The 12337-nt window shown below is 25.0% G+C and overlaps 1 protein-coding gene across 1 annotated transcript; it reads left to right on the top strand.

The window, feature by feature from the left end:
- Positions 1-5842: 5842 nt before the first annotated feature.
- Positions 5843-7295, top strand: LOC117174833 (hydroxylysine kinase). Its single transcript, XM_033364214.1, has one exon. The coding sequence runs from the start codon at positions 5895-5897 to the stop codon at positions 6996-6998; it is 1104 nt and encodes a 367-aa protein (XP_033220105.1). The 5' UTR covers positions 5843-5894; the 3' UTR covers positions 6999-7295.
- Positions 7296-12337: the final 5042 nt, after the last annotated feature.

Here is a 12337-nt window from a genome sequence, read left to right as displayed (position 1 = left end):
AAAAATAAATTTTTAGCATTGAAATTCCTTATTTTAAAATTGCTGATTACAAATTTCAAAAAAACAGTAAAAAGAACATTTTTTTGCTGGAGATCAAAAAAAAGTTCAGAATTTATATTTTTTCATTAAATGATAATTTCAAGAAACATCCACGCGAAAACGTTTAAAAAATTTTTTTACGTTAAAATTAAAAATAAATTTGAACTAAAATTGATTTTTTGGAAATTTCTTATACAATTAACACATTTTCAATCAGAATTTTGATTATCTGTCCTTTCATTAGAAACAGATTTGAAGAGATTTGAGAAATATCCGAAAATATTTTTTGGTGAAAAATAAAAAATCTTGGTTTATTCAAAGACTTTATTATCGTTCTAATTTTACTAGTTTAATTTAATTCTCATTTAGGTTTTTAGTGTTATTCACTTTTTCATTTCATTTTTATCTAAAGAATGTGATTTAGTGTTGCAAATTTTTATTAATTTATTTACAAGTAACGCTCAAAACATCACATTTCAAATTTCACGTTTTCTGATTTATTATTAAATTTTGAGAGACTCTCTGTTAATTCTCTTACATAACACATTTTTTTCTAATTATAATACAATTTATAATTTTGCGAAATTTTGAATTATAATTAATAATTTAATAAATTTCCCTTTGTACATCCCATTTTTAAAAAGAATTTCCTCCTATTTTATCTCCCTTTTTCTCATTTTTTCCCTAAATTCCAAATGAATTAATAACAGCAACTAAAAAAATTTAACTATTTTTGGTTTAACGATAATTTTTCTTTGGTAAAAAAGTTTACTGTTACAGTCTTCTACTATGAGGTTTCATTCAATATTTTGTTTCGAAATTCCACTGTTTTAGTTAAAAATTTAATCAATTCGTTGAAGCTGCGACTGTTTTGTTGAAAGTCATTTTTGTTGTAAAAAATTCGACTATTTGGCTGATAGTTTAACTAATTTTTTAAAAATGCATATTTCGAACTTTTTGAAAATTTCGATTCATTTTCAGGTGAAAATTAATTTCTTAGACGGAAAATTAAATTATTCCAGGTTTTGTTGAAAATTTATATTTTTTAAGTTATGAATTTAGCTATTTGTTTGAAAATTCATACATTTTATTGAAAATTTGTCTTTGAGGTATAAAATTTTGCTCTTGGATAAAAAATCATCCATTTAGTTTCAACACGATCTCTTTTCTTCAGAATTATTATTGTTATTATGTAATTCATCATTTACTTACAAATACATCTCTTTGATGGAAACTTAAAATTTTTCCGTTATAATTTCACTGTTTTTGGTTGCAAATTGATTTCCTTGTTTAAGAATGTAACCATTTGTTTGAATGTTGTTTAATTTTTTATTGAAAATTAATTTTTTTAATTGAAATTTTGGTCGAAAGTGGATATTTCCGGGGTAACCTTTTATTATTCTGTAGAAAATTCATCATTTTGGATCGAAAATTCAACAATTTTATCGAAAATTCGTCTTTTTTAAAAACAAAAATAATCTTCTGGGCTGACAATCCATCTTTTTGATCAAAAATTTTAATCTTTTAAAAATAAAAATTCAACTATTACAGTTTTTGTTAAAAATGTATCTTTTTCAATCAAAATTTCAACTATTTGGTTAAAAATTTAACCATTTTTCTAACAGTTTATTTATTTTGTTGAAAATACAATTATTTTAGTAGTACCATCTTTTTTGATTGAAAATTCAAAGGCTTTCTTGAAAATGAACTTCAAAATTCACGTATTTTGTTATAAAGTCGTACTTTAGTAAAAAATTAATTTTCTTTCTTTATAAAATTCTCGTTTTTTGTTTAAAAATTAATTTATTCATTCGAAAATTGATCTATTCTACAAATTAGTTAAAATTTAATTATTATTTTGAAAATTGAACTGTTTGGTTAAAAATGCATGTTTTTGTTCAAAATTTAAATACTTGGTTACGAGTTGAACTTCTTTTCTAAAATTATAATTTTATAGGGATCATCTCTTTGGTAGAAATTCTAACTTTTTTGAAATTTGTTTTCTCTTTGTTAAAAAATTATTGTTCTATTTTGTAATTGTAATTATTCGATTATTAGATTGAAATTTAATTATTTCGTCAAAGATTCATCTCTTTGGTAACAACTGAGATTAATTTTTTGTTCAATTGCACTATTTATTATAAAATTATCTTTTTTGCCAAAAAATTAGATTTTTATTTTGAAAATTTAAGTGTTCCGTTGATAATTAATCCTTTTGGCTTCAAAAATCAAGAATTTTGTTGTAAAATAATATTTTCTGTTAATAGTTAATTTTTTTGTAGAAAATTCGTTTTTTAAGTTAAAAATTAATTTTTAATTTGAAGATTTAACTATAGGTACAACTTTCTGATTAAAAAGTTAATGAATTTGTGGAAAATTGAACTACTTTGTTGAAAGTTCATTTTTTGGTTAAAGTTTCATCTCCTTGATGAAAACCGTTTTTTTTTATATTTAACTATTTAGTCAAAAATTCATCTTTTTTATGTAAATTGAATTACTTGGTTAAAAATTTAACAACTTTGATAAAAAAATGTTTTTTAGGATTCACCTCTTTGGTTTAAAATTACACGAATCTGTTGCAAATTCGTTTCTTTTGTTAAAAAAAGAATTTTTTATCTGAAAATTCAACTATTCAATTTTTTAGTAGAATATAATTTGGTTGAAAATTCGTTTGCTGGTCTTTTTTAGTTGAAAATTTGACTTCTTTTTTTATTAAAAAAATTTGCTTGATATTGAAAAAGTCAATTGTTCTGCAGAAAATTCGTCTTTTTGAATACAAAATTTACCGGTTTTTGTTGAAAAGTCATCTTATTTTATTTAACATTAATTTTAAATGGTTGAAAAATAATTTTTTTATTGAAAGCCAACTGTCTTTGAAAAATTCGTCTTTTTATATTAAAAACTATATCAAATATCAACTATTTTATTGAAAATTCATATTTTTTGCTAGGAATTTTAACTATTTGTTGTTAATTCAACTGCTTGGTTGAAAATTAATTTTGGTTAAAAATCCTTTTTTTTCGGATTTCAAAAAATTTGAAAGGTTTTTAAAAGATTGCAGAAAAATTGAACGATTTCAAAAGAATTTTAAAGATTTTTTTTTAATTCACAAAAGGTCTAAGGATTTGAAAGAGATTTGAACAAATATTAAGGAAGTTTAGATGATTTCAAAGAATGTGAAGCGAGTTACTGAAAAATTATTTGAAGAGGTTTTAATGAATTTTTTCAATTTTCATTTTTTAATATTTTAAGGAATTTAAGAAAATGCAAAGGATTTTGACAAACTCTAATCAATTTCGAAAATTTGAATTATTTTATAGAAGTTGAAGGATTTTACAAAACTTTCGGATGAGTTTAAGGATTAAAAAAAAAACTTAAAGAATTTCTAAAAATTCAAGTGATTTTAAGGAATTACTATAGGGACTTGACGGGTGTTGAGATTTTCTTTCAAAGGATTTAAAAACAATTTAAAAAAGTTTCAAGATTCACAAGAAATTTTTAAAGATTTTAAGACAGTTTAGTGATTTTAAAGTTTTCAAAGCTATTTAAAAAGTTATTTAAAAAGATTTTGATATATTTTAAGAGACTTCAAGGGATTTAAAAAAATTCAATGATTTAAGGATTTTCAAGAGATTTTGAGAAGTCTAAAAAATTTAAGGATTTTAAGAGATTTTAATTAATTTTAGTCAATTTTGAAATTTTAAAAATGATTTCAAAGAAGTTCAAGGGAGTTTTAAAAAATCTGTTTAATTTAAATAAAGGTTTCTTTTCCAAAAAAAGTGCAAAAATATTTAATGATTTTCAAGAGATTCTATCAGATTTTACTACAGTTTTAGTGATTTGAAAGAAAGTCAAGCGAGTTATTAAAAAGTTATTAAAAAAGATGTAATCAATTTCCGGAGATTTTAAGGTAATTAAAGAAATTGATTAATTTAAGGATTTTTAAGAGATCTTAAGGAGCCTAAGAAAATTTTGAGAAACTTCGAAATATTTTTAATGATTATAAATAAGTTGAAGGGATTTAAAAAAAATCGAAACAGTTTAAGGCCTATCAAGAAATCTTACAGGATTTCAGAAAGTTCAAGTGATTTTAAGGAATAACTAGGGACTTGACGGGATTTTAAAGTTTATTTTGAATGCATTTAAAAATATTTCCAAAAGTTTTGGTGACTTTAAAGAATGTTTAGCAATTAATTTCATAGTTATTTGAAAAGATTTAAATTAATTGCAAAAATTCAAAGATTTTAAGAATTGTTAAGAGATTTATAGAAATTTAAGAATATTTTAAAGCTTTCACGTGATTAAAATTAATTTTAGTCAATTTTGAGATACTTCGAAAGATTTGCAATTATTGCAAAGAATTTGAAGGGATTTAAAAAAAGTCGGGGAAGTTTAAGAATTTTTAAGGAGTCTTATAGGATTTCTAAGAAGGATCAAAGTCTTTGATCATTTTTTTTTTCTTAAACAGCAAAAACAGTCTCTTGACATTTTTGAAAAACACACAACAGGCGCTCGAGAACGAGTAAAAGTATTGTCCAGGCTGTGACGTCAGGTATCAAAATTGAAATTCGAAATTTGAAAAAACCAAAAATATATTTAGATAGCTCTTGAAAAATGAACCTGAGTCTCTATTTACAGTTTTTCTCTCGGGCTGCAAATTTTCCAGTAAATAAATAAAGACTGACATTTTTTTATTTGAAAAAATCATGTTTTTTCACATTAAACTCGCCGTAAGTAATTCGTTTATCAACTAATTAACAAATTTATTCTTGAGTTTTATTCGTGATACTCTAGCGGAGGCTACAGTGTCCAAAAGGAGTCAAAAGTTAATTTCTAATGTTTTTTTTTTAATCCGAATGAAAAACCACGTTTTTAGACTTTCACATTAAAAAAGTGAGCGAGGAAGTTTGAGCTACGACATACTTCAAGCGAACGAATTTTCCGTCAATGTATTGGCCAACTTTTTGGAAAATCTCAATTCGATTTGATTTTTAGTTCCATAATTACAGGGAGTTTATTACGAGCTCGCGACGCAACACAGCAGGATTTTTCAGGGGACGCCGCCTGAAACCTGAAACATCGTCCTTGCCCATTCTTTGTTTTGTCCACTCGCTCGCACTAGTCAGTGTTCCGGCGGCGTCCCCTGCAAAATCCTGTAGTGTCGCGTCGAGAGCTCGTAATAAACTCGCTGTAATTACGGAACTAAAAATCAAATTGAATTGAGATTCTCCAAAAAGTTGGCCAATACATTGGCGGAAAATTCGTTCGCCTAAAGTTTGTCGTAGCTCAAATTTCCTCGCTCACTTTTTTAATGTGAAAGTCTAAAAACGTGGGTTTTCATTCGGATTAAAAAAAAAACATTAGACATTAACTTTTGACCCTTTTTGGATAATGTAGCCTCCGCTAGAGTGTCACGAATAAAACTCAAAAAGAAATTTGTCAATTAGTTGATAAACGAATTTCTGACAGCGAGTTAAATGTAAAAAAACATGGTTTTTTCAATTAAAAAAAAGCCACTTTTTATTTATTTACTGGAAAATTTGCAGCCCGAGAGAAAAACTGTAAATCGAGACTCAGGTTCATTTTTCAAGAGCTATCTAACTATATTTTTGGTTTTTTAAAATTTCGAATTTCACTTTTGATACCTGACGTCACAGCCGGGACAATACTTTTACTCGTTCTCAAGCGCCTGTCGCCTTCTTGTCCCGAAGTCCTCAATTGAATTATTAACAGACAATGAGGGTCTCAAATTTCCTTCGGTTTACATTTCACTCCCCAGTCGTGCCTACTCTCTCGAGTAAGAAGGTCATACAAATATTTGCACTTAAATTTTAATTCCATTTAAAAATTACAAGATGTCCAATGAGGTTCTGTTAACACCTGGCCAGGTCATCAAACCAATATTGACCCAAGAAAACGCCATTGAAATTGTGGAAAAACTCTACGGTTTAAGGGTCTCAAAAATCACTGAATTGAATGCTTATGATGATAAAAATTATCACATTATTGGCAACAAACAAGAGTTCAACAATCCTTATATCAATGAGGTCAGCCAAGATGGGTACGTTCTCAAGATTATCAATTCTCTGGACTCGAAAAAAACTCTCATGATTGAAGCACAGACCGAGTTACTGCTTTTTTTAAATAAAAAAGGGATTAGTTGTCCTCTTCCAGTGAAGTGTATCAGTGGATCCTATTTTTCCTTGCAAAAAATTAATCCTGAAACTGAAGAAGAACATGCTGTTCGGTTATTGGTATACCTACCAGGAGAGATTTTGACGAACGTGCCAAAAACGAACGAGCTGATGCTGAATGTAGGGAAGTATGTAGCCACCTTGGAAAGAATATTGAAAGAATTTTCTCATCCCGTTTATGATGAGCATCAAACAATATGGATGCTGAATTCTGTGCCGAAATTGAGAGAATTCCTCTACGTTTTGGAAAATGAAGAAGAAAAAAGGATTGTGAGTGAGGTGATAGCATTATTTGAAGAGAAGGTACTTGCGATTATGGATCGTTTTGCGAAAGGGATTATTCATGGTGATCTGAATGAACGGAATATTGTTATGTCTCCTGATGAGAAGACAGTTGGTTCTGTTATAGACTTTGGAGATTCTCATCACAGTTGTGTCATTTTTGATTTGATTATTGCTTTGTGTTACATGATGATGCAAAGCGAGGATCTTGAATCTGGAAAATTCGTAATTCGAGGATATCAGACTGTAAGACATCTGGTTGATGATGAAAAATCAATTATTAAGGTTTCTGTCTGTGCTAGACTTTGTCAGAGTTTAGTTCTAGGACTTTACTCTTACAAAACTGACCCTAGTAATGAATATACTCTTACGACGCAAAAATCAGGATGGAAGCTTTTAAAAAAACTTTGGCTGATAAGTGATGAAGAGATTGCATCGATTTGGGATCTAATGAGTGTTGACAACGGTCATGAGAAAGAGTAAGGACTTTTTGTCAAATGTAAAAAAATCAGGAGATTAAACATAAATTTACAATTTGATATTAATAATTAAAATATAGAGTGATATTAGAAGATCAATTTATAAATTAGAATTATATCAAATCAATCTTTTTTTATCATTTGTAATTTTTTTTTCAAGGCAAATTATTTTATCATTGGCTAAGATATTTTTCGGAATCCAATCTTGAAGTTAGATCTTCTGATAAGTCAGTAGCAATGTTAACGCTGTAAGATAAGAGAATATATATACTGTATTTAATTTTTTAAAAGATTTAATCTTACTATAAAAAATTACTACCGAAAATAAACTTTTAATTTTAAATCATTATTTAATAATAAAAACAAAAATACTTTCTTAATATTTGAACACATGTTTTACAAATTAAAACAAGGATTCTATCCATAACCTGCTACCAAAATTAAATCTTTTTTAAAAGTTTCTAAACATTATTGATAACAAATTTTGTATTGTAAATAATTGTTTAATATTAGGAAATAATTATGTTCTTAAAATTTGGCTACATTGATTTTAAGAACTAAAATTATATTATCAGTCACTATTGATGAAAGAAAAAATATTATTTTTATAAAACAATGAAAATATCAAAACTTACCAAATGTAATTATTCTTTCTGTTGCTTCTTACCAATTTCAAGTTTGGGTCAATATAATGATTTGTTTGAAAAATGTGTTCAAATTTAAATTCTTTTAGCGATCTCATTCATAGGAAGATTCACTTTCATAGTTAGAAATAGTAGAATTGTAGATATTTCGTCAGAAAAAAGCCATCAATTATTCAAGTTTGATCACTTTTCAAAAAGAATTGTTATTAAGCGATAGTAATAAAAATGAAATTACAGAAAAATTTTTAAAATACTTCTTTTTGCAAGTTAGAAAGTGTTTTTAATCAAAAAAAATGTTTTAATTTGAAATTACATCGTAAGTAATATTATTTATTCTTAAAATCATAGACAAATTTTTTTTTTAGAAATCTATTTTGGTACAACTGCCGTCAATTTTTTATACTTCGCAGGAATAGAAACTAATTTAAATATAAACAAATCTCAAAGAAAAAATATATTTTTCAAGATTTCGGAAAAAGACGATTTTTAAAGAATTTTAAAAAGTTTCAAAAGAATAAAAAAAAAATTCCAAATGTTTCTGGTAAAATTTTAAATAATTTTTTATTTTTAAATATGAATTTCAATTGAAAATTCAAAAAATTTCAAAACCTTGGACATGATTTTCTGAAATTGAACAAAATGGGACGAGTGAAAAATCCCGAAAAATAAAATTCCCGACACTGAAATTCCCGAATAATATAATTCTCGAATAATAAAATTGCCGAAAGGTGAGAAATGCTAAATAGAAAATTACCGAAAATTAAAATTAGATAATAATAAAATTTTCAAAAAAATAAAAATACCGAATTATGGGACTATTCCCGAATAATAAAATTTCCGAAATTGAAAATTCCCGAATAATAAAATTCACGAGAGTTTATAATATTACTGAATTGGAAAATTCCCGAAGAATAAAATACCCATAAGAAAATTGCTGAATTATAAAATATCCGAATTGGAAAATTCAAGAAATTAAACAATTACAACTTTTTTATAAATATATTTTATTGATTTCATTGTATAAATTCATCAACTCAATAGCTGGAAGCTAAATTTTCATTTTTTGAACTTGAAATTTGGATTATTTGAAAACTTCTAAATTTGACCAAATTTGTCCGTCGAACCAAAAAAATTCATTTTCTATTTGCATCGCACCTTATAACGTTTTTCAAACAAAATATATATAAATTTGAAATCCGATTTTGGCGAACGCTTTTTGTATTTTTTAAAATTCTATGTATATTGAAAAAATGCGGCACACAGAAATATTTTATTTAAAACAATTGTTATTTTTAATTGAAACACTTTTCGGAATTTAAAAAATTTAAAATAATTGAAAAAATAATTTTTATCATTGTATTTGCAATCGATAAAATATATTTATAAAACATTGTAATTGCTTAATTTCTTGAATTTTATTAATTCGGAAATTTTCCAAATAAGTATTTTTATTTTTCGGCAATTTTATTGTCCGCGATTTTTAATGGTCGGGAAATTTCCAATTCGGTATTTTTAATTTTCAGCAAATTTTATTATTCGGAAATTTTGCAGCTTCGGGATTTTCCAATTAAAAAAAAGAAAATTTAAAATTTCTTGGAAAAAGTAGTTAAATAAGTAAAAAAGATATTTAGAAGATTTTAAGAAAAATTGTAAATTATTTAGAATTTAAAGTGATTTTAAAAAGTTTGAGATATATTGCAAATTTTCGAAGATTTCATTTTAAGCTTTTTAAAAGGTTTTAAGATAATAAATCAGTTTTTATTAAGATTCCTGAAAAGAGTTCAAATGATTTTATATTTTCAAAAATTAATTTTAAATAATTTTCAAAAGCTTTCAAAATGTTTCGGAAGATTAAAAAATTTTTTTAAAGAAACTGAAAGTTTTAACAGTTATTTTGCCAATTTTGCACAATTAAGAAAAAAATGTATAAAAAAATTCGAATAATTAAAAAAGATATTTAGAAGGTTCATAAATTTTGGAAGGATTGAAAAATTTTAAACTTGTAAAGATTTGAAAAAATTAAAAAAAAAAGCAGATTTTTAAAAATTTCGAGGAAAAAGCTATCTAAGAATTTCGAATGATTTCAAAAGAATAGAAAAATTTGACAAATAAAAAAATGGGACATTTTTCTTCGTAAATGTAGATTATTGAAAATTTCAAAACGATAAAGTTTTTAAGAATTTTGCAAGTTTTCCACAAGACGAAGAAGTAGAAAAGTCTTAAATAAGTTTTCATTTTGAATGCAAATTAAAAATTTTTTAAAAATTCCTGCAGTTTTCGAAAAAAAGTGGAGGAGTTTATGCCAACTTTAAAATTGAAAGATTTTTTGTAAATTTTAGGAAATGTTCGAATCATTTTACAAAAATTTGAGGTTTTAGAAAAATTTTTTTAATGTGAAATTATTTTCAAAAAGTTAAGATAAATTGTAAATTTTTTTAGATTTCCAAAAATTAGCTCTCTAAGAATTTTAAGAGTTCGGAAGAATAGAAAAATCTGGAAAATAAAAAAGTGTGAGGTTTTTCTTCGTAAATGTACACTGTTGAAAATTTCAAACCAAAGAAGCTTTTTAAGAGTTTTAAAAGGTTTTTACAGGGAAAAAAATAGATAAGTTCCAAATGATTCTTCATTTTGAACAATTTTTATTTTTATTGAGAATTTAAAAATGTTTCAACATTTTAAAAATATTTCTATAGTTGTTGAAAAAAGTGGAGCAGTTTAGGCCAACTTTAAGTTTGAAAGCTCTTTTAAACATTTTAGAAAATATTCGAATCACTTTCGAATAATTTGAGGTCAGAAAAATATTCTTAAAAGTTTAAAATCTTTTAAGAATTTGAAATAAATTGTAGATTTTTGGAGATTTCGAAAAAACAGCTCTTTCAGAATTTTGAAATATTTCAAAATAATAGAAAAATTCGGAAAATAAAGAAATTTGAAATTTTTATTCATGAATGTAGATTGTTGAAAATTTTGAAACAGAAGCTTTTTAAGAATTTTGAAAGGTTTTCTTCGGACGAAAAAATAGGAAAGTCTAAATGATCTTTATTTTGGAAAATTTGGATTTTGAATGCAAATTTTATAATTAAAAAAAACAATTTAAATACTAGTATAGATGTAAAAAAGTGGCGCAGCTTAAGGCAACTTTAATTGTTAAAAATTTAGAAAATATTTCGATCATTTTTAAGAAAGATATTTGAAACACATTCTTCAAATTTAAATTAAATTGAAAATTTTTAAATATTTCTAAATAAATTTTGAAGTTGGGTTTAAAGAAACTTTAAAGGTTTTATGATGATACAAAATATAATATAATAATACAAAACAATATTTTATATTACAATATAAAATTAAAAAAGGTTTTAAAACATTTCAAATATTTCCAAAATTTCAAAAACAACAAATCTGAAAGCTTTCACAGCAATTTTAGTAATAATTTTTGGTCAATTTTAGAAAGATTTTCAAAAATATAAAATATTAAAAAATTTCTAATATCCTGTAAAAAAATTAAATTCCACAGAAATTTTCTTGATAATTTTTTTCAAGAAACCTAGGAAATATATATTTATGTAACCTTAAAACTAAGAAATTCTAAAATAAGTGACTTTTCGAAATGTTTATTTTGTATTCTTCGCTTAAAAATTCTTAAAAATTAATTTTCTTGATCGGAAATGTATCTCTTTTTCGAATAAAATTTGCTTTTGTTTAGGATTTAACTATTTTTTGGTAAATTTATCTTTTTTAATGAATTAATTTTTTTCGAATTAAAATTAAAATCTTTGTTGTTTGAAATATTAATAATGTATTGAAGTTTTTCTTATAATAATTTTCTTCGTTTTAAAATTCAATAATTTGTATGATATTAAACTTTATTTTTTAATTATTGATTTGACATATCCAAAATCTGGAAAAATCTTTTTTTATTTTAGCAAGAATCTTAGGAAAATTATTGTATATAACTTTAAAACTAAAACTAAAAATAAATAGAAAAAATAAAGATGAAGCATTTCGCAATGAAATACTCACATTAAACTTATTTTAAACACATAATATCAAAAATGTTCAAAATAAGTTGGGAAACATTGTGCTCTTGTAAATACTGAATTTCATATGAAAAATCGAAATTAAAAATCGTAAAAAAAGATTATTTGAAAAATAAAAAAATTGTCTTGCTTTTTGATACACACTTTCTCATTTATTGCTCTACACATATGTGTACATATACAATTAATAAAATATGCGTACACACATGCATGAATTTATGTCAGGCAGTTACATATGTACATAGATATAATGAACAATAATACTCTCCATGTTTTATAATAATCAGAATAATCAAAACATGTAGTCATTTTACAATATTTTGATCGTGTTATATACAAAAGTGATAGTTCTAGAACTTAAATAATAACTTGAAGGTACTTATGTATGATCGGCGTACAACTACAATCATTCATATTTCACGTAACTTACCATTACTGAGTATTTTTTTGTACAATTACATAATCCTTGTGAAAAAATTCATCTGAATATGTTTTTTTTCAAACTTAATATTGAGGTCCCTCAGTTGCGCGAGGGACCAAACTCTCAGTTGCGCGAGGGACCAAACACTCAGTTGCGTGAGGGACCAAACCCTCAGTTGCGTGAGGGACCAAAATGCAGATAAATGTTTTCACAGTGAAACTGCTATGTTACGCAAGCGTTA

The sequence above is a fragment of the Belonocnema kinseyi genome, chromosome 6, assembly GCF_010883055.1.
Source record: "Belonocnema kinseyi isolate 2016_QV_RU_SX_M_011 chromosome 6, B_treatae_v1, whole genome shotgun sequence".
Taxonomy (NCBI): domain Eukaryota; kingdom Metazoa; phylum Arthropoda; class Insecta; order Hymenoptera; family Cynipidae; genus Belonocnema; species Belonocnema kinseyi.
Note: the sequence above shows the minus strand (reverse complement) of the source record. Positions and strands in the feature narration are given on the sequence as shown.